The sequence below is a fragment of the Ctenocephalides felis genome, unplaced genomic scaffold (assembly GCF_003426905.1).
Source record: "Ctenocephalides felis isolate EL2017-DRISC unplaced genomic scaffold, ASM342690v1 CF-g0.4_SCAFFOLD_03570, whole genome shotgun sequence".
In the NCBI taxonomy this organism is placed as follows: Eukaryota; Metazoa; Arthropoda; class Insecta; order Siphonaptera; family Pulicidae; genus Ctenocephalides; species Ctenocephalides felis.
Genome location: NW_020539724.1, coordinates 16,925,214 through 16,950,621, shown reverse-complemented (window position 1 = coordinate 16,950,621; position 25,408 = coordinate 16,925,214). Strand labels below are relative to the sequence as shown.

General features: G+C 28.0%; 2 protein-coding genes across 2 annotated transcripts; both read left to right on the top strand.

The window, feature by feature from the left end:
- The first annotated feature begins 6 nt into the window (after positions 1-6).
- Positions 7-1,010, top strand: LOC113383222 (enoyl-CoA hydratase domain-containing protein 3, mitochondrial-like). The gene is made up of 4 exons (XM_026621475.1): positions 7-74; positions 152-243; positions 309-447; positions 691-1,010. The coding sequence occupies exons 1-4, from the start codon at positions 33-35 to the stop codon at positions 931-933; spliced, it is 516 nt and encodes a 171-aa protein (XP_026477260.1). The 5' UTR covers positions 7-32; the 3' UTR covers positions 934-1,010.
- Positions 1,011-1,590: 580 nt separating this feature from the next.
- Positions 1,591-23,940, top strand: LOC113382926 (dihydrolipoyllysine-residue acetyltransferase component of pyruvate dehydrogenase complex, mitochondrial-like). The gene is given in 10 exon segments (XM_026621179.1): positions 1,591-1,832; positions 8,901-9,088; positions 19,895-20,074; positions 20,215-20,433; positions 21,888-22,008; positions 22,590-22,850; positions 23,339-23,412; positions 23,415-23,537; positions 23,610-23,712; positions 23,795-23,940. Coding segments are annotated over 10 exon segments (1,515 nt in total). The 5' UTR covers positions 1,591-1,716; the 3' UTR covers positions 23,925-23,940.
- Positions 23,941-25,408: the final 1,468 nt, after the last annotated feature.

Genomic DNA, 25,408 nt, shown 5'->3' with positions numbered 1-25,408 from the left:
ATGCCAAGATATTCTCCAAAGCATCAGAATTGATGCTTTCTATTGTCAGGTCACCTGTTCCAGTTATTGCCAAAGTAGGTATAAGATGATTATTGATTAAATTAAACTGTTATTTCAGAAAATAATTAATAAAAGGCTTTAATTTGGTTAGGTTAATGGTTTAGCAGCTGCAGCTGGTTGCCAGCTTATAGCAACATGTGATATAACAGTTTGTTCAGATAAGAGCACTTTTTCTACACCAGGGTTTGTTAAATATAAAATACAAAGATTATAATAATATAATGTTTGATTAAATATTATTCTTTCAGGGCAAACTTTGGAATATTTTGTTCAACACCAGGAATCGCTGTAGCAAGATGTGTGCAGAGGAAAACAGCACTTCATATGTTATTAACAGGTTTACCATTAACTGCGAATGAAGCTCTTACTGCTGGCTTGGTTTCAAAAGTACGCTTTTGATCAATATTTTAACTTCAATCATTTGCTTTGATAAATAATTTAGTTTAGCAAAATCTTCACACTAAATATTCAAGACCCATTCATTGAATTTTGTCATTTTACTGCTACATATTACAGAACGATGGTCACTTTTAATCATTTTCTATACTGCTTCTTTAACTCCATCTTGTATACAAGAAGTATTCATTATTCTTGTATTCATCTATAATTTATTATATTTTATACTTTAAGGTAGTATCTGAAGAACTACTGGATGAGGAAATTGACAAAATAATATCCTCCATTGTTTCTAAAAGCAGACCAATCATAGAATCAGGCAAAAGATTTTTCTACGAACAAGCTAACATGAGTATGGAAGATGCTTATGAGCTAGGTACAAATGTTATGGTGAGCAACGTTAATTCAAATGACGGGCAGGAAGGCATTAAGAGTTTTGTGGAAAAGAGGAAACCTTCATGGAGTCATGTTAAGTGAAAGAGGAATGCATATTAAAAAATACTCAACTGAATTGAATTGTAAATAAAAGGATATCATGTACAATATTTTATGTAAGTGTTAATAGGTAATAAATTTTATAATTGAATTTTATATATGGTTGACCGCATACTTTTATGAACATCTTATTACATTTGTGAATAATAAGTTAACAGGGTTTATTTTGTGATTTGAAAAGCATTAAGGATTGACTACTAACCCCCCAATTTATTTTGCTAATAACGTTACTAAGATTGTCTTTTTTCAATTGTATATAATTATAAACTTATAACCAGTCTAGTAGTAGTATGATTAAGGAAATAATACATAATAGGTACAAAAAAAATATTAGGTGTAGAATTATATTCAACAGTATTTAGGCTTTTTTATTACACATGTAAAAATAATAGTAAAGTAATACCTTAGGAGACAGTACATTTTAAAACTCTTACATTCAGTTTTTGAATTTCAATTAACAATCTAGTATATTCTTTCTATAAAAGAATTTAAAGTGTGATGTTTATTTTTCCAAATTTGAATTTCAAATTTTTTATCGTTCAAGGTGGTACCACTTTTAATTTTTTTTCCCGCGCGCACATGTTGCCGGCTTGAGTCCGCCAAGCTGTCAAAATCTTGAGCTGTCAAAATCATCAGTGACCTCGTTGTGCAAATTAATTGAGGTGCCTCACAAATTTTTTTTACGCAAAATTTTTAGTTTTACACAATTTTATTTAAAAATATACATACTGAATTAAATTAAAATAGTGTTTTTCTTATATAGTCATGTTACGAACTATTGTTCGAAGGGAACTAATAGAAAATGGACTTAAACGATGTATTAAAGGAAACGCTGTTAAATGTTTAGGGGTGCAAGGAATACAGTATAGATATGCTAAAAGGTAACGTAATATAATTAAATAATAATAAAACACATGTTGTATTCAACTAGTTATGTGTCATCGAATTAGTTTTATGAATATAAAGATAGCCTCTTGTGTATTAGATTATCATTTATCAAACATGATACGTTACGTCATGTGACAATGTTATGTCAGACTATTTTTAAATTATTATTTTGATCTTGTTTTTTATACTATTTTCGTCCTAAAGAAATCACTAACTCATATAAATTATCAAGGATACACGTGAGGATTATTTTTAATATCACTGGCGATATTGATTCAATTCTTGAATTAAATGCTTCCTGCGTAAAAGTCTTTTATTATGGTATCAAAACTGTTAAAAACTTATAAAATTCAACTTGTGTATTTGAAAATACAGTTTTGGAATTTTGTTATAATTTCACGTGATTTAAGAAGGAGAATCAATAATACTTTTTATTCATTTATATTCAATGATTTGTCTTGAAATACTATAGATTCTGAATTAGTTTAGACTTTCAACTAAAACGGCAAAAACTTTGTTAAAAATACCATGGACATATATCTTTGAATATTTGATAAAAATAAAATAATGGCCAAAACTTTATTTAAAAATCCATGAATAGATCTTTGAATATTTGATAAAAATAAAACTTTGTTTAAAATTTAATGGTTCATGGTCTAAAGTGAAAAGTTTTTAAATAAGTATAATGAAAGATTATTATTTCACAAAAGGATAATAGCTACTTGACATGCAACTGAGCTTGTGTTTTTTGATTTAATAAAATTTCTAATGATAATGTTTCATATTTCTACCTTATTTCTTATATACAATACTATAATGAATAAATTTCACGTCATTGTAAGAGTTTCTAATTAGCAAGTATTAGCGAAATATACTTTTAATTTTGCATATTTCAATAACTTGTGCGAAAAAATAGTACACCTGTTATAAATTTACGAGCAAGGTTACCTAGAAGTTTTTGGTTTTCCTCATAGTTTTGTCTCTTGTAAAACAAAATGTTATAGTATAATGTAAATGGTTATATATTTTCATAAAATCATAAAATAGTTGATGTATATAAAAATAGTTAGTAATAATCATAAAATTGATTTTTCTTTTTTTGTAAGTCTCCTAATAATTTTAACTTTTCTAACTCTTCTAATAATTCTAAAAGTCAATTAGAATATTTTAAAATATTCTTCAAAATATTGAATTGAGAATTTAATATTCAAGGTTTGTCATTGGAGAAATCTTTCCAAAATCATCTTCTATATATATAAAAATAAGTCGGGTTATCCTTCCTGACGAAATAACTCCAGAACGCACTTCGACAATTTTGCATTCGTTGGAAAGGTCTCGGGCTCCGCAAGGTTTATAGCTAAGAAAATTAGTTGTGCATGGCATTGTGCCTTAATGCAAGCTGCTGGAACTTCACGCACCGTAATTAAAAATTCGAGTAATGACATTAGTGAGAATTATCAGAATTATGCTTGGTTAAGTCACCATTCAATCAAAAATTGCTGGCGATTTGTGACATACCAATGATTCCGACTGGTCTTCCGTTTGACTTAAAACGATTGCAATTTCCAGTTCGCCTTGCGTTCGCAATAACAAGTCGCAAGGCCAAACGCTTAGTGTTTGCGGGATAAATTTCAAATAGTTTATTTAGAAAATCATTGTTTTTCACATGGGCAGTTATACGTTGCCTGTTCACGAGTTGGAAAACCATCCGCTTTGTTTATGTTAACGTCAGACCAAAAAACAAAAAATGTGGCTTACCAAAGAGCACTTTAATGAAACGGATAATTTGCGGATTCACTTTCATTTACTTAGAGAAGTTCAACTAAAAAACACTTCATTTTTGTAATCGAAATAAATTCATTACTGTTGTATAATAAAATCAAATTTTTCCTTTTCAAATATAAAACAAACTAAAAATTTCTTCATCTTTCTCACGAAACCATTTAGTGGCAAAACGGAGTTCGTCGGGTTTGCTAGTAGTATAATAATATTTATACTATGATTTTGGAAAGATTTTTCCAATGACATACCTTTAGCTCTAAATATTTGATTTTACATAATTTCATATTATCAAAATATTTTTAGTAAAACCTTGAAATTCATTTTTTTAGACTATTTTATTCTCCAAATTAAAACCATATTTTAGACGATCATATATTTATTTCCTTTTTATTTTAAATTCATTAATTACAATCAAATATAACGTTAGATCTTTAATAATATTGAATAGAGTGTGCTACTTTATTCTTTCAGGATCATATTTACAGAAACTCTACAAGCAAGTGAAACCTTCCAAAAGCCCCTTTGGGTTACATATGATAATAGTTAATTATGTCAGATAAAGATGAAGTACATATAAACAAATTGAGTCTGAGATTAAGATTATGTAGATAATATTTACCACTTATAATTTACCATTTATATTTATATTTTTATTGGTATACATTTAATTTTATATTGTTTTCTCAAGGAATTTGTGTTAATATTAAATATGTTTATTTGCAAAGTTTATGAATTCCATATGATATATATATATATATATATATATATATATATCATATAATCGTCGAATTAAAAAGGAGGTCAATATAGAAAAATTCTTTAAACTTGATGTGCATCCTCATTCAGTAATCAAACCAGGAAAAACCCAAAAACATACTATTAAAAATACTAAAGTTATCTAAAAGAACATCATAACTAATAAGTGATTATAAAAAAGAAAAAATTTAAAGAACATGTAAAGTCCCAATTTGAAGTCATGTTTGCTCAACGACTTACAGAGCAATATTCATATTCTCTTCTACCTTTTTCTTTTTATTAATACTTACTTAATATTTGTATTAATACTTACTTTTACTTATATTTTTTAATCAACTATTAACGTAACCTAGTTATTGAAATACAAATAAAACCTGTATATGAAAGAAAACTCTCGTACACAAATACTATTACTCATTCACATACTATTATATTTACAAACACTGTTATATACTCTCGTACTATTATGTACACAAATACTATTACTCATTGACGTACTATATTATATTTACAAACACTGTTATATACTCTCGTATTATTATATACACAAATACTATTACTCATTCACGTACTATTATATTTACAAACACTGTTATATACTCTCATACCATTATGTACACAAATACTATTACTCATTGACTTACTATATTATATTTACAAACACTGTTATATACTCTCGTACTATTATATACACAAATACTATTACTCATTCACGCATTATTATATTTACAAACACTGTTATATACTCTCGTATTATTATATACACAAATACTATTACTCATTCACGTACTATTATATTTACAAACACTGTTATATACTCTCGTACTATTATGTACACAAATACTATTACTCATTGACGTACTATATTATATTTACAAACACTGTTATATACTCTCGTACTAATATATACACAAATACTATTACTCATTCACTATTATATTTACAAACACTGTTATATACTCTCGTACTATTATATACACAAATACTATTACTCATTGACGTACTATAATATATTTACAAACACTGTTATATACTCTCGTACTATTATATACACAAATACTATTACTCATTCACGTACTATTATATTTACAAACACTGTTATATACTCTCATACATTATGTACACAAATACTATTACTCATTGACTTACTATATTATATTTACAAAACACTGTTATATACTCTCGTACTATTATATACACAAATACTATTACTCATTCACGCATTATTATATTTACAAACACTGTTATATACTCTCGTATTATTATATACACAAATACTATTACTCATTCACGTACTATTATATTTACAAACACTGTTATATACTCTCGTACTATTATGTACACAAATACTATTACTCATTGACGTATATATTATATTTACAAACACTGTTATATACTCTCGTACTATTATATACACAAATACTATTACTCATTCACTATTATATTTACAAACACTGTTATATACTCTCGTACTATTATATACAAAATACTATTACTCATTGACGTACTATAAATATTTACAAACACTGTTATATACTCTCGTACTATTATATACACAAATACTATTACTCATTCACGTACTATTATTTTTACAAACACTGTTATATACTCTCGTATTATTATATACACAAATACTATTACTCATTCACGTACTATTATATTTACAAACACTGTTATATACTCTCGTATTATTATATACACAAATACTATTACTCATTCACGTACTATTATATTTTACAAACACTGTTATATACTCTCATACCATTATGTACACAAATACTATTACTCATTGACTTACTATATTATATTTACAAACACTGTTATATACTCTCGTACTATTATATACACAAATACTATTACTCATTCACGCATTATTATATTTACAAACACTGTTATATACTCTCGTATTATTATATACACAAATACTATTACTCATTCACGTACTATTATATTTACAACACTGTTATATACTCTCGTACTATTATGTACACAAATACTATTACTCATTGACGTACTATATTATATTTACAAACACTGTTATATACTCTCGTACTATTATATACACAAATACTATTACTCATTCTCTATTATATTTACAAACACTGTTATATACTCTCGTACTATTATATACACAAATACTATTACTCATTGACGTACTATAATATATTTACAAACACTGTTATATACTCTCGTACTATTATATACACAAATACTATTACTCATTCACGTACTATTATATTTACAAACAAACACTGTTATATACTCCCTTAAACAAATACTGTTACTCATTGACGTACTATAATATATTTACAAACACTGTTATATACTCTCGTACTATTATATACACAAATACTATTACTCATTCACGTACTATTATATTTACAAACACTGTTATATACTCTCGTACACAAATACTATTACTCATTCACGTACTATTATATACACAAATACTATTACTCATTCACGTACTATTATATTCACAAATACTATTACTCATTCACGTACTATTATATTTACAAACACTGTTATATACTCTCGTACACAAATACTATTACTCATTGACGTACTATAATATATTTACAAACACTGTTATATACTCTCGTACTATTATATACACAAATACTATTACTCATTCACGTACTATTATATTTACAAACACTGTTATATACTCTCGTACACAAATACTATTACTCATTGACGTACTATAATATATTTACAAACACTGTTATATACTCTCGTACTATTATATACACAAATACTATTACTCATTCACGTACTATTATATACACAAATACTATTACTCATTCACGTACTATTATATTTACAAACACTGTTATATACTCTCGTACACAAATACTATTACTCATTGACGTACTATAATATATTTACAAACACTGTTATATACTCTCGTACTATTATATACACAAATACTATTACTCATTCACGTACTATTATATTTACAAACACTGTTATATACTCTCGTACACAAATACTATTACTCATTGACATACTATAATATATTTACAAACACTGTTATATACTCTCGTACTATTATATACACAAATACTATTACTCATTCACGTACTATTATATACACAAATACTATTACTCATTCACGTACTATTATATTTACAAACACTGTTATATACTCTCGTACTATTATGTAGACAAATACTATTACTCATTCACGTACTACTATATTTACAAACACTGTTATATACTCTCGTACTATTATATACACAAATACTATTATTCATTCACGTACTATTATATTTACAACACTGTGGCTATATTTTCAAACACTGTTATATACTCTCGTACTATTATGTAGACAAATACTATTACTCATTCACGTACTACTAATTTACAAACACTGTTATATACTCTCGTACTATTATATACACAAATACTATTATTCATTCACGTACTATTATATTTACAAACACTGTTATATACTCTCGTACTATTATGTAGACAAATACTATTACTCATTCACGTACTACTATATTTACAAACACTGTTATATACTCTCGTACTATTATGTAGACAAATACTATTACTCATTCACGTACTACTATATTTACAAACACTGTTATATACTCTCGTACTATTATGTACAAAATACTATTACTCATTCACGTACTACTATATTTACAAACACTGTTATATACTCTCGTACTATTATGTACACAAATACTATTTCTCATTCACTTACTATTATATTTACAAACACTGTTATATACTCTCGTACACAAATACTATTACTCATTGACGTACTATATATTTACAAACACTGTTATATACTCTCGTACTATTATATACACAAATACAAGTTTATACATACATATTTCTATACAATTTATATAATCATGTATAACTATCCCACGATATAAATACAAAAACTTCTATTTAATACTAACTAATAAAAAGAAAATGTACTTATAAATAAATTTCTAATCATGGAAAAAATAATCACTAAAAACCATATTACAATAAAAATATTACATAATACATATTACTTATATGAATGGAAAATAATCAATAGACTAATAACATATTAGTAGATCTTTGTCATATTTTATACTTGATTATCTTATTATTGATGATGGTAGCTTGTACTTATTGTACCAATATGTATTGTCATTCGATCCAATATTACATATATTAGGATTTAATTTAATTAAGCAATTGGTATAAATTTTTTTAGAGATAATTGTTATAAAATCTCTCACTAATGTACATTAGTGGAATCATGTAACAATTTTGTGCTAATATAATGCATATATATTAGATTCTTTGCTTGAACTATAACAAATCTTAATGAAACATGCACACCTAGTAGTAAATATGTAAAGTTCAAGGTATTTTCATTTTTAACTTAATGCACAATTTGATTTTTGGTGTGATGTTAATTAAACATTTTTTGTTCCTATAATTCAATTTCATAAAGATGTGGATATCCCATTACCTATATTTATGATATATTGTATGTTCCTAAATTTAATATCATATTTCTTTAACAGAGATCTGACACAACTGCCTCGGCGATCTTTGCACAATCCAAATGAATGCAATAAGAATCTTGTACGAAAATATTCAAATGGAGCATTACCTGAACATTTCAAAGTGCTTTTGCCAGCACTGTCACCCACCATGGAGATGGGAACCATTGTCAGTTGGGAAAAGAAGGAAGGAGATAAATTAAATGAAGGTACAAAATTATATTCCTTAAATATATTGACTTCTGTCTCATCAATTTTCAAACTTAAAACGACTTCCACTGGGTTGTATTGAAAAGTCGTATCTCTACACATTAGTCATCACAATTAGTGAATGCTTCTTCAAACAGATCAGAAACAGATAAGTAATTACATATATAGAAATTAAAAACTAGTTAAGTGTGGTACTTTCATATGCAAGTTTTGTATCGTCTCTCAAAATCGTCTTGGGATCACCAAAATATGATCCAAACTGGTATCAACCATCAGGATCACCAAAATATGATCCCTGATCAAATATGATTCTTGTTTAAGTATGATCCAAATACCAACACAGATACTAGATAGAATATAATAAAAACCGGGCGCACGGATCAACCGATTTGAATGATTCAAAAAACATTCGATTCTTATTGATAGGGAGTTGTGCTGATTAGTTTTTGGCAAAGGCAGGTCCAGTCGTTACGAAGATATGGACCAAAGAGTGCAGAAAATAGAAATCTAGTTTTTGAGAGGAGTATCTGATTTGAATGGTCCAAAAAATTTGTAATGATTAGGAGAAGAGGTGATTAGTTTTTGGCAAAGGCAACTCCAGTCGTTTCGAAGATACAGAGCTAAATGTGCAAAAAATTGCAGTTTTTGAGAGAACTAAGCGTCCGAATTAAATGATTCAATGATTCTTTTTGCTTGTTTTAACAAAATAATTGATTTTGGAAAGAATTATTTCAATTTTTTTTTTTTTCATTTTTTTTAAACATCAGACAATGTTACAATATTTATTATAATCTATCTGAAAACATTCAATATTTCTCGAACATTTCGTTACGGTACGGGAAGTTCCAGCAATTTGCCTTAAGGCACGATGCCATACACTCCACTAGTTGAGAGAACTGATCAACCGATTTGAATGGTCCAAAAAACATTGAACTCGTAATGATAGGGAGAAGAGGTGATTAAATTTTGGCAAAGACAGGTCCAGCCGTTTTGGAGATATAAGGCTAAATGTGCAAAAATTGCAGTTTTTGAGAGAACTGAGCATCCGATTTGAATGATTTAAAAACAATGTGCTTGTGTTGACGAAACGATTGCTTTTCAGGAAAGAATTTTTTTATTTAATTATTATTCAATGATTTTTTTTTAATATAGAACTTACATACTTCAAATAATTAATTTCAACTTTGCAATTTAGTCTATATAATTCTTGGAAATATTAGACAGTGTTATTCATCTTAAATCCGATTGACTAAGTTTTGTTTATTTACTTTTAATAAAATAAGAATAATGAAAGTTACATTATTTATAATAATCTATTTGAAAATATTTAATATTTCTCTAATATTTCATTAAGGTACGGAAAGTTCCAGAAATTTGACTTAAGCATGATGCCATACACCACTAGTTATTGAATTGATGGTTATTCCAGGTTCATTAGTTTGGCGAACGTTAATAGAAGACAACTGTTGTTCTACGAATTTATTAGATTTTAGCCCAATTCGAAGAAAACCCAGCTAGTCATATTTACTAATTGTGATCTTGCAGATATGTTTGCTGCCCGAAAGACAATTTTCAGTTAAAATCATATTTAGATATTAATTTTCAACTAATAATTGATATCACTACTTCTTGATTCGGAAAAAGATTTTGTAACAGACAGACAGACAGACAAAAGTTTTTATTGCTATAATTGAACATACATTTTACATTGTTATTTGTTATACATATTTGGCTACCCGTAGGTACTTTATATATCACAGGTGATCTTAATATATAAGGAATATTGATTGTGTACACAATATGTTTGTATGCATGTACTAAAAAAGGGAAAATGAACTTTTTCCCAAAAAATACAACTTCTCTGTAAGATTTTGAAACACCATACTTGCAAGAGCAAAGCTTTAACCACTAGGCTACGAATAAGCCACGACCAGATCACTGATAGCAGTGTCCCAAATTCTTCATTATTTATAATATCACATTTCATATTATCCAATGAGTAACAGTTTGTATTAGGTTTCATAAGTGTTATTCTTATTAAACATCTTCAGTCTGTCAATTCATTATTTGAATCATCAAGTTTATCTTTTAATTATCAGTTGTTAGGAAATTGGATCTCGTTCTGATTGTGAGTTTCGGACAATTCGAATTATCCAGACAATTAAAAAACATGTTGTGTCTAAAAATTCAACAAATTCAAGCATGTCGTGTCTGTTGTTTAGTAATACAAGGAAAATATGGAATGATATAAGATAATATTATTGATAAATTTGGAACTACGGTTTTGTTGTTTTTAGCCTGAATGCGTTCTGTTGTTTTGCAGGTGCAATATTTGAAAAATAATATCCGCTGTTATTCGAATTACAATAACTTATATATTATGTATAAGAATAAGAAGCCCATGACTTCTTATCTCCCTTGGTAAATTGAGCTTTTAGTGAGAAAACATGAGTATACAGAATATTTTTGTTTCCATTCTAAATTATGCAAGTTATTAATATATAAAAACTAGTGGGGTGCATGGCATCGTGCCTTAAGGCAAATTGCTGGAACTTCCCGTACCGTAATTAAAAATCTTGGTACGGAACTCCAAAAAAAAATACACAAAATGTGTACATATTATTAAAATCTCTATAAAATATCTGGTTTGATGCACATATGTCAAATAAACATTTTTGACCGTCAAATGACATTTTTATAACTTATTTTTATTGAGAGTCTATAACCGCTGGACCTGCCCTCCCAAAAATTCAATCAGTTCTTCATCTTGTCAGTACAAGTTAAATGTTTTTTGAATTGTTAGAATCGGACGCTCCGTTCTCTTAAAAACTGAGTTACCGTTTTAGGCACTTTTTGCCCCGTATCTTCGGAACGGCTAGACCTGCCTTCGTCTAAAACTAATCAGCACGTCTCTTTATCAATACGAATCGAATGTTTTTTGAATTATTCATATCGGTTGATCGATGTTCCCGAAATCGTCGATGAAAATTTGTATCCGCACACACACATATACATCAATTTTTTCTAAAGTATGCCAAAATATTCAGAAACCCCTGAAACGTAAAGATATATACAAATTTTCATTTTCGATTTTTTTGCGATTACTATAACTTACCCTACGGGAATTTAAATATAGTATGTTTATATTAAAGTTATTTATTTATAATATTATTACATATAATATAAAGCTAACGTCCTCTAACAAAGACGATTATAAGAAGTATCAATATACAATTCTATATTCTATTTTCTATCTATCAATCTATTCTGTTTTCGATTTTTTTTTTGAAAATTTGCCTCCATTTTAGGGGTTTTAAGCAATTGTGTACCTTGAAAAATTATTGCATCACGTCACCTTATCGTTTTTTTTTCAGTTAAGTTGTAATTGGAAAAATATTTTTTTTTTTATTTCAATAATTATTACAACTGTTAAATAATTAACATCTAGTAATATTGATAAATAATAACATAAATTTAAATAAATAAGAGTGCAAAGGATAGAATTTACATGAAAATAATATCGGTAATTAATAAAAAATAATAATATTAATTGGAAAAATATAAAAATATTTTTTTAAATTTTTCTGTATATAATATATTTATATAGATAGTAAATGATGATTTTTTCTCTAATTTTTCTCACAAATTTCACTAATTTTTTGTTTAGGGATAAGACAATTGAATCGCATTGATTATAGTAATAAAATTATAATTAGTCATAATAACTAATGATTTTTAATACTTTTTTTATTGTTTATTGACATTGTAATCTGATACATTAGCCATTTTCTGATACATTGACACTTAGTTTATATAATATATTTCAAATATTTATTTTATTGTTTCTAATGAACAAGGGCATTGTAAATTTTTTTTCCTCTTCTTAATACTTATTAATTAACAATTACTTTTTTCTAGACGTATTAATTAACTTGTTGTAAGTATCTTTATCCATAAGAACGTTTTTATCCATAAGAATTGAGATTTAGTAACTTTTAAAAATTATTACTTTTATTTTGAAAATAAAGTTTTCATTTTCACTAAAATTGAATGTGATTTCTAATTGCTATCTTTAAAACAAATATATAATATCTGTAATTGTATTCACTAAATTTAATTTATTTCACGCATTTCATTGTACTTCTAAACTTAAAATTTAGTTTCATCTAAAAATGTATTTTATTTAAGTGTGGACGTCAACGCTGATCAATATGTAACACGGAATATACGCCGTAACCGTGGGCATGAACCTTTATTGAATAAAGGTTCATGCCCACGATCACTGTGTTAATAAAGTTTATTTAATTAATTCTTATATAATGAATATTTATAATTAAACCACTTTTCGTAAGCCTATATAATATTTTAGAATGTTTCCCAAAATCACCGAACTGCTACAATAACAATTACTAAGTCATATTACGCTATTAATACTAATAATTTATTATTACTATTGTATTTTTAATGCCTTTAATTTCACCTAATTACCTTTTTCATCTAATAAAATATAGTTGAGATATATGTAAGATAAAAGGTATCTTAATATAATATAAATATTTTAGTATCAATCGGTTCAGATTGACTTGAAACGTCGTGAAAACATAAATTTAGTAAATCGGATTTTTGAAAAAACAATTACAACTTTATAAATTCTCCTTCCGAAAATAATATTTTCTTGTGAAATTTGAAAAATTATATTAGTGCAACATTAATTGATTTTATTTCAATTTGATATTTTGAATGCCTAACCATAAAATTTTGAATGTCTAACAATTTTCTTTGCGCAATAAGTTTGTATATTTTTTATTATTTTTAATTAATTATTACTTTTATATTGATCGATTGACTAGTCGATTTTTGACTGGTTTTACCATTTGTCAAGTAATTAAGCTAATCTAGTTCTTAACTTATCTATTCATCTAGTTATTTTATTATTTTAATTAGTCTTATTTTGTACACAATCTGATGGGCGTATAAATGAAAATTCCCTAAATACATTAATTTTGTACTTTAACAGTAGATAAAAGAAGAGTATTAACAGTATGTGAATAATCCATAATCAATTATTATTTATAACATAATTAAAATTGGTCTTGTGAAAACATATATAACTTCTCCTTCGGAAAATTATATTTTTTTGCAAATTTGAATATAATTATTGCGACATTTTCTATTTTATTTCATTTTGATATGTAATATTACTATCAAATTTTGAATTTGATAAATAATTTATTTATAACAGAATTTTTTTGCACAAAAATTTTGTATTTTTTTTAAATATTTATTACCATTATACTCTTCTTATATCTTTGTTTATTGCTTTGAGATTTTACTGATTATACATTTTGTAAGTTTTGCTAATCTAGTGCAAACTTCATCTAGTTATTATAATTAGTCTTTTATATACATGCATGTAAATAATCCGATGAGGGTAAAAATGAAAATTCCCTAAATACTTTGGTTTTGTACTATAACCATAGATAAAAGAAAAGTATAGCAGTGTGTGAATAATCCATAATCAATTATTTATAACACACATACTCTTCTTTTATCTAGGATAACACAATTAAAATAGATCTTGTGAAAACATATATAACTTCCCCTTCCATTTTGGTATTTAATATTACTATCAAATTTTGAAATAGATAAATAAATTGATAATTTATAACAGAATTTTTTTGACCAATAACTTTATATTTTTTATTATTTATTACTTTGAGATTTTACTGATTATACCTTTTGTGAGATTTGCTAAACTAGTGCTAAACTTATCTATTCATCATAGATAAAAGAAGAGTATTCATCTAGTTATTTTAATTAGTCTTCTATATATATGTTTGTATATAATCCGATAGGGGTAAAAATGTAAATTCCCTAAAAACTTTGGTTTTATACTATAACCATAGATAAAAGAAAAGTATAACAGGGTGTGAATAATCCATAATCAATTATTTATAACACAATAAAAATATATCTTGTGACCAATAACTTTATATTTTTTATTATTTATTACTTTTAGATTTCACTGGTTATATTTGTGAGATTTGCTAAACTAGTGCTAAACTTATCTATTCATCTAGTTATTTTAATTAGTTTTCTATATACATGTTTGTATATAATCCGATGAGGGTAAAAATGAAAATTCCCTAAATATTTAACCATATAAGATAAAAGAGAGTATAACAGTATGTAAATAATCCATAATCAATTATTATTAACAACATAATTAAAATAGATCTTGTGAAAACATATATAACTTCCCCTCCCATTTTGGTATTTAATATTACTATCAAATTTTGAATTTGATAATATATAACAGAATTTTTTTTACCAATAACTTTATATTTTTTATTATTTATTACTTTCAGATTTTACTGGTTATACCTTTTGTAAAATTTGCTAATCTAGTGCTAAACTTATCTATTCATCTAGGTATTGCAATTAGTCTTTTATATACAATTTCAAAAAATTTGAAACGCATTCATTAATCGATTAAATGGAATTTGTAATGACTATATAAGTCGAAAGACCAACAAAGACTTGGATTGAATTATGCCATGTTTTCTATAGAAAGTGTATAAAACTTTCAGTTTGGTTGTATTAATAAAATATATACAAACTAATGGGGTTTATTGTTTCTATAATATCTCATTGTATATAGCAATTCAAACAACACATCCTTACACAAAAAGTATTAATTTTTTAGATACTCTAGAAATTGTTTATAAAATAACTTACTTAGCAAAACAACGTTTGCCGGGTCAGCTAGTGTTTATATATAATCCGATGGGGGTAAAAATGAAAATTCCCTAAAAAATCTGATTTATTAACAGTGTGAATACTTTTTTTTATCTATGGTGAGAATAATCCATAATCAATTACTATTTACTAATAATAATTGATTATGGATTATTATTATTATTATATACCAATATTATGAAAACTGTTATATTCTTTTCGTATAATTTTATCTGCTTAAACAATTATCTTCCTTTATCCTCTGTAAAAGACCGAACCGTTCTTTGCGCATATATCTTCTTGTGTTTGTTTCGCCGCTCCTCATTCGCTCGCGTTCGCTCGGCCCGCGCGGTTGTAGACGTGTGTCGGTGCAGGACACTGCTCGCCAATTTCGGCAGTTGCTTAGTGATATAACAAAACAGTAGTGCACCGATAAATTTGACATTCGGTATTTTACCAATCAATTATAAAGTGAAGTGATTTGTGTTATTTGTGCAACATGACTATTATCATTTTTCTGGTCGACACATCGGCTTCTATGAACCAGAGAGCCTCCCTAGCAGGCCCTCATACGTTCTTGGATATAGCAAAAATGACAGTTGAAATGTTTGTGAAAATGCGTCAAAAATATCCAGACAGCCGTTTTGACAAACACATGCTTTTAACTTTTGAAGATCCTCCTTACAATATAAAAGTAGGCTGGAAAGGAGCAGCCACTAGCTTTTCCCACGAACTTAAGAACTTACAATGCCATGGGATGACCAACACTGGAACCGCTTTGAAACATGCCTTTGATTTGCTCAACATTTACCGCTGGCAAACAGGAATTGACACTTACGGCCAAGGTCGGAGTCCTTGTCTTCTAGAGCCTTCCATCGTACTTTTGATAACCGACGGTGGAAAAACTTCTACCACCTTAGGAGTACATAACGAATTCAACTTACCTATGAATTTTGCTGTACCAGGATCTGAGTTGACACGCGAACCCTTCCGCTGGGACCAAAGACTATTTGCTCTGGTTCTACGTCTTCGTGGCACTCCAGCCGTGGACAGGGACCCCGGATTAGTTGCTAGTGACTATTCCCCAATTAATGCCATGTGTGAAGTTACTGGTGGTCGTTCTTATCGTGTCACTTCCCATCGTATATTGATGCAATGCATTGAAAGTTTGGTGCAAAAACTTCAACCAGGCGTTATTATTAATTTTGAGCTGATGGGTCGCGATTGCCCCAGAATAGATTATAGTCAAAGTTCCGATATCTATGCCGTTAAACCTGGAGACGGGAGTAAAAGTTTGATAGCCTGGCATTCCTGCAGGAAAATGATATATGTTCCCAGAGCTATAAGCAGATGCTTTGGAAATTGGCCTATACCTGAGTCCTTCTGGCCTGATGTGGATGCAATAGTGCTTCCTTCTAGATCGGCACATCCTGTAGTAAAATTTTTTTGCGCGGATCAAGTACCTCTGGTCATAGAAAATTTACCTTTTGATAAATATGAAATGGAGCCGAGTCCTTTGACACAGTACATATTAGAAAAGAGAAATCCAAATGTATGCTGGCAAATTTTTATAGAAAACAGTTCTAAAGGTTGTGAAACAGATGCTCCTTTTGGATATTTAAAGGCAAATACCACGTTAACTTGTGTGAATATGTTTGTTTTGCCTTATAATTATCCAGTGATTGTTCCTTTGCTTAAAGATTTTTTTTCAGTTCACAAGCAGTGTCCAAATGCCGTCTGGAAAAGCCAATTTGATGATTATTTAAAAAGCATGCCCCTTTATTACGCGTCGTATTTAAAGAAAGCTTTAGAAAAAATGGGTGCGACACCGAAAATAGCAAATATTCTTATTCCTGAGTTTTTGGAGAATTCGATTAGTGAATTGGTGTTCAATTATCTTCAACGAGTGAAAACATTAGCCAAAATTGAATTTAATAAATTATGTACCGATCCTAAACAACAAAGTAAAACCAAAGATCTAGTGAAAGTGGTGGCACGCTCGCAATTTGACAAAAGCTTAACATCACATCCGTTATTGAAAGATTCATATGGAAAATTGAGAGAAAAAATGCATGACTTCAATACATTTACCGTTAATTTAACTCGAAGCGATCAAAAAACTAGTCGCAGTTTTAAAAATCCTTTTAATATATCCAGAAATGTTCTGGTCGATCAAGTTAAACGTATGAGGGCTAATTTTTTGCAGAACTCGGTATCACAAACTGAAGTTATAGATGAGGATACCTTGCATTCAGTACCAATTGGGTACATGTCGAATTATAATGAGCATCTTAAAAAAATAGTTGCACCATTAAGAGAAGTAGAAAATACATTTGTTAGAACGAATTGCTTTGGAAACCCATTTAAAGCTGATAGGCGAATGATTGTCGATGAAGCTGATTTTGATTTAGCGTCTTCTTCGGCAAGACCCACGAAACGATCATTGATATTTGATCTGCGAATGCCTCCAAGAAAGAAGGTAGGTCCTCTGCCTAAAGATTACAAGTACGGGGATCAGGAATTTAGAAGACATGGCTCGGAAGGTCTGAGGAATATTCATAGACGCGGTGAACCTCTCGTAATGGACGTTGTTCAATATGATAAAAATAGAGAGCCTAACCAAGTGCAATTACCACGTTCTCCGCTGCGAACCATCAATTTCAATAATTTGATAGAAGATTTCAGAGAAACCTTATTAAGATCAAATAACTCCCGTTTCTCTAACCAAGAACAAGAAATCCTTGCAATTCTTCAAGCGCAATTGAATCAAAACGAAACTAATACTATCGAAATAAAGCTGAATAAAAATGAAACTAATACTGCCGAAATAAAGTTAAATAAAAATGAAACTAATAATACCGAAATAAAGCCAAAGAAAAAGAAGAAACTCAGCAAGAGACGAGAAAAAGCTTTAGCAATAAAAGACCACAATATGGCCGTTCGAAAAAAAGTATACAAAGAAATTCGTAAACCTGGCCGAAATTTTGCTCCTTTATTTGACCATCTTGATGATCTGCAAGGGGATTTGTTTCTACGTTGCGCATTACTAGAAGGAATTATTCAAGAAGCTCTTCGGTTCAAAAGAAGAATTTTAGCTGATATGTTGCAAGAGTTTTTGAATCAAACAAAAATGGGATTACGGCCAAAATTCGAAGACGTTAAATATCTTCAAGTGATATCTTAGTATTATCGATTATAGTTTTATGCATTTAACATTTTTATATATATTTATATTAATATTTTACATTGTATATTATAATACAAATAATGTTATAATTTTGGTTACAGTATAAATAAAAAAACTTCATGAATAAATTTTTTTATCGATTGAAATAAACTTACTAAAATGAATAATTTTGGAAATTTTACAAATATATTGAAAAGTATTAACTCTCAAAAATTGTAATACTAGATACTAGATTTACATTTATTTTTATTCATTAGCGGTTGATGAACCATGAAAGACAAGGACTTGGAATCATATTTATTATGTTATTGATTACGGTTTGTTTATGAATGAATAAACAAACAAATAAATAAATAAAATACATCAATCTGAATAATTAACTTACGATAAAGAATTATACGTAGATATGATTATATTAATAGAAGTAAAATGAAATAGGAAATTCTGGATAATATCTAAATTAAATAAAATTATATAAAAATTTGCAAATTTTCAGAGCTCATAGATCATGGTTTTACATAAAATAGTAAAGTATTTGTACGTCTACGAATAGTGGTTTAATTATAAATTCGGTATGATGCTTGTTTTTCTTTATAAAAACATACTTTGTTTCTTTAAAATTTATAAAATTTAAACTATTTTTGAAACCGAAAATCAAGCGCTTTTCATAAATTTGTACTAAACTGAATAATCCCTAATAATAATGTTAATAAATATTAAATTGATTATTTTAGCAAAACAAAATGGAACTTACAAATAATTTATTTTTTTATTTAGTATTTTTATGTTTTTACTGAAAAATACCATGATCTATTATTTGATTATAATTTCTATTATCTATTAATTTAATATGAAATATTATTTTGTTTTTATTTACCAGGTGACTTACTGGCTGAAATTGAAACGGACAAAGCGACCATGGGATTTGAAACACCAGAAGAAGGATATTTAGCAAAAATTATAGTTCCAGCAGGAACAAAAGACGTGGCTATCGGAAAATTAGTTTGCATCATCGTCGACAGTGAAGATAAAATTGCCGCATTCAAGGATTATAAATTAGGTTAGAATAAATGTTTAATTAATAACAGATTCGTTTATTTTTTCTGGGATAATCTTCTTTATCACATTCTTTACAATAAAACCGGTAAACTAATTAGAATTTGTAAAACCATGTAAAATTGCATATTTTCCTACGTGTAGATGAGTCAGCTGCTGCTCCACCAAAAGCTGCAGCTCCAGCTCCAGCACCAGCACCGGCTGCTCCAGCGCCAGTATCTCCACCTCCTGCAGCGCCAGCGCCAGTAGCGCCTGCTGCACCAGCGCCCACTCTCCCACCAGCCACTGGAATGAAACCAGGCAGAGTATATGCCAGTCCTATGGCCAAGAGATTAGCTGAGCAGCAGAATATCAGATTGCAAGGTATTATATTTTCAATAAATTGTTATCTAAACCAAATTATTATAATTGTAAACCAGAAATGTTTGTACACAGGCATCTATCCAGTCATTAAAAACAAAACTGATTTTTTATAAAAAAAATTGTTGAAAATATTCGAGACATTTCGTATTCTAGTTTTACTCTTATTTCTTCTGTACATAATCAATACAAATTATCCAAGAAAAGCCACGCATAATGAACCAAAAACTTGTATAACAGTCATGTTTATGAATAAGAATTGTGATTTGAAAATTTTAATCAAAATTAATGATGGTTATATTTAACATTTATCATTTAACAGCAACCATGCTGAGCTATGAAATAGAACTAACAATTGATTGTTGCCTGTTTAAACAAAACATTGAATGGATGGCTGTTTAAAAAACATTTTTGTTTACAATTATATGTATATATGTGTACACTATATATATGACTAAAAGAATAGTTACACATTCTTTATAGTTCGAAAAATATATTGAGCTCACTGACCTTTTGTCTAGTGAAATCTTTATGTTACATTATTATAGATACTAATTAATATCTTTATTTTTATTTGTCATGGTTTCTTATTTTAAATATTTATATATTTAACACTTTAAATTAATTTTAAATACTTATATGATATTATTCTATTCTAAATTCTTACATAAAGACCAAATTGGAACAATAACTTCTTCAGGATGCAAGACCTTTAAATATTGTTTTATTTTAAACAAATATACATTTACTATGTTCAATTTATTCCAAATTCATAAAATATAAGTATTTAAGATAGGAATAACTTCGATCTGTATCCCCTTTTTTCTGGATGGAGTGCAATTTTTGAATATTTCAATGTAAATTTTGATTTTCAGCTCGACTGAAGCGAGAAGGAAAATTACCAGCGCAAGGTACAGCAAATATGAATCTTCTAACAAGCAAAGATATTAGTTTTTTTTAATTTTAACAAATTCAAATTGATTTATTTATTAATATCTGTTATACACATTGAATTTGATATAATTTGAGTAGATTTTAATATAAAATTGTACAAAATGTTATGAATTGCATTCCATCGACTTAAGAGGGACAAATGTGCTTAATGATTGTGATCGTGTGTACTGTTAAATATATATTTATGAGATAATAGGATGAAATATTCACAGGATTATTTAAAATCTGCTTTATTATATATGGCATTTGAATGAACACATACCAAATTATTTATTTGTCTGGTTTGATAGTTCTCAGTGATTTGTCTATTTCTGTGTTGCATGTTTTTAAAACTGATAAAATTGCTTTATATTTTTTTAAATATTTATTTGGACAATGTATTATCTCATGGATATCAAAATATATATTTCTGGCTTCCGAAATATCTTGTAACTATATAAATCTACATATATCAATAACATCTCTTCCTGCACGCATCATTTGTTCCTCTTCTATGTCGATAGGAAGCGGTTCTGGAATGTATGGGTCAATAACATCAAAGGATTTACCAGGATTGGCACAACAGTCTGCTGGGGTTGCTGCTCCACCAGCTAGAGCCGGATCACCAGCTCGGGGCAGGTCCCGGTCCAGATCTAAGGTGATAATAGAAATATTAGATCCATAAACTATATCAATTTGCAAGTTTAAATTTTTTTAATTTTGAATTGTTAATGAAAAACTAACCATAGATTGAAGCAAATTATATTGCAAATGCAAAGATACAACAGCAAAAATTATTTTGAATTTTTCATAAAAATGAAAGGGCAAAAACGTTGTATAAAAATGGTTGTCTTCATTAATATATACAAAGTCCATTTTTCTTTTTGTAAGGCCAACTGGCGGTTTTATAGGTTTTTTAAATTTTTTTTATATACATTATAATGTATATATATGTATGTATGTAATATATATATATATATATATATATAATTGAAATTTTACAAAAGTTTTAACAACATGAATACTTTGTTATTGGAATTTATGCAATAATAATTAAAAGAGCTATATATCATAGTATAATAAACTTATATTTTAGCAAACTATACAATTCTTCAAGCTAAATTGTTTATCACATAATTACCTCACGAAATGTTTCCTTAACAAAAATTTATTTTCCCTCAGAGTCCTGCTCGTGTAAAGCCTTCAGTACCAGGCCAACCTTCAAGCTACCTGGACATACCAGTTTCCAATGTCAGAGCGGTTATTGCCAAACGTTTATTGCAATCCAAAACCACAATTCCTCATTACTATTTAACAATGGAGATAAATGCAACAAAAGTTCTAGCCATAAGGGAAAAATTGAATGAACAACTCAAAAAAGATAAAGTGAGATTATCGTTGAACGATTTTATGCTCAAAGCCACAGCCATGGCTTGCAGGGCTGTTCCAGAAGTTAATAGTTATTGGATGGGAGATACAATTAGAGAGTAAGTAGTAAAATATATTTGTCGGGTTAATGTTTTTTAGTCTTTAGCTGTACGAAAATAGTTATTCCTTTATGTTTTAAGATCTCCTAATTATTATTGGCACTTTAGAAAAGAATGATATATTTTAGTATATTATATATATATATATATATATATATATATATAATAATAATAATAATAATATATTAGTATAAATGATGAATAAATAATGAATGAATAAATGATATATTATTATATGCCACATATTCATGGTTTCTAAAATGTTTTATAAATAACGTGCAGATGCAAGGAGATCAAAGAAAAATATATTAATAAATACCAAAATTCAGTTTTCTAAAAAGCTCCAAATTTTATTCTGTAATTTAATTTCATTTTAATAGTTTGCATTGTAGTTGTACCTAATTCAGTTCTTTGTTACCTGACTATTCATTTATTATTTTTCTTAATTTAGTGGTTTATCAGCAAAGATTGATTATTTATTCTTTTAGATTCCAGAATTGCGATATATCAGTAGCAGTAGCAACAGACAAAGGTCTATTCACTCCAATTATTTTCCAAGCCGATAAAAAGGTTTAGTAACAATTTCACAAGAATTGAAAGCTTTGGCAAGTAAAGCGAGGGAAGGTAGACTGCAACCTCATGAGTTCCAAGGAGGTTCCATAAGTGTATCTAATTTAGGAATGTTTGGTAAGGGATAGAAATAATAGTTTAATAACTAAAGCTGCAAAACAGAATGCTCATTTAATGTACTCTTTTTAGATACAACGAATTTCAGTGCAATCATAAATCCTCCACAATCTGCAATATTAGCTATTGGCACGACGCAATCACGTTTGGTGCTAGATAAAGAATCAGAAAAAGGGTAAGCATATATGTTATAATATATATATATATATATATATATATATATATATATAATATTTAATTGTTAATTTTGTGTCCAGTTTCCGTGAAGACACCATTGTAGAGGTGACTCTGAGCTGCGACCACCGTGTGATTGATGGTGCGACGGGGGCCAGGTGGTTGCAGGCCTTCAAACGTAACCTGGAGGACCCCTATGCGATGCTTTTGTGATTGTCACTTGAAATAAGACAGAAGTCCAACACTCCACTAGAACATGGTAAGTGAAAACAGAAATAATACTTTCTAATACAGTTTAAGAATTAAGATCATCCCCCTTATACCACGGTTCTTTTAAAACATGGGTTCGCTCTAACACGGTTTGAGAATTGAACAAAGCCCTAATAAAATAAAAAATATAGTAAAACCTATGAAAATCAAGCTTAATTTAATCTAAAATTAGTAAAATCGCAGTACAATCGCTCAATAAATGTGGTGAAATGTAGTGTGAAAATAAGTAAGTTGCAAAGTAATGTTTTGAATATCTTTGATAAGTGATTTATTCATTCATCTTACATATTCTAATACTATTTATTTCACACAGATGATTTATACACAAGTTCCAAGAATTAGTATGAAATCATCCAAAAAATGAGACTATATCCGAGACATCTACTGGCATGTGATCATGAACCAACGAATGAATTACAAATGGTCACATTAGTGAGTTTTTCTTTTAGTGAAATCGTTTTTGTATATAGTCGATTATTAAGAAAATGTTTAATTACTTGTTTTTAAAGGTTTTTTGTTATTGAATTGTTATACATATGTAAATATATACACAAAATATATTTATTGAAATTGTTCATCACATTTTATATATAATATATTATCTATTTTAAATTAATTGTTAAGGGTTTTTAACGATTTTACAAAATAATTTTTAAAATGCAAATGAACTCACACCATTTGTGTATCTATTTACATATGCATAGAACGTGTAGATATTAAATGTATAAAGTTCGTAGATTTTTATTTTTTGATTGTATTTATTTAATAAAAATGTTTTAACTCTGCATTTGTTGGCTAAGTAGATGATTATTAATTTAAAATAGACAATAATTCGAACAAACTATGAATAATTAAAAACTTGTGTTCACAATTTATAAAAATAGATTGTTAAATATAACAAATTATTTATGAAATAAACTTCTGAATATGAGATAAATATTTTTAAATCGTTGTTGAGATATTTAATAGACAATTTAATTTATATATTCATAATTAACCAGTTTGCTACAAAAATCGACTTAAGACGACATCGACCATTCCTTCCAATATTTATTACTCTGAGTTAATCTATTGATTATTCCTACTTAATTAACTAATAATTAAATAATTATTATAGTGGCTCTTAGTTTTTGGGAAGTGTTATAATGATATATCATTATAACACTATAATCATTATAATGATTGGGAAATCTTAAAATATTATGTGTAACAAATACTTGGGCGGCATGCTGACTCGTACAGCAGTGTTACTCCTGCGAAAAACACTCTTGCAACTAAAGAGTTTACCCTTTCCACTCGCGAATTGCGGAGCGTCGGCATCCGAGTGGAAAGGGCTAAGTGTTGTATTTAGAACGAATTTTTGATATTTTAAACTTATTAGCATTAGGTTTACAACGCAATCGGCTATAGACCTGATTATAGTAAGG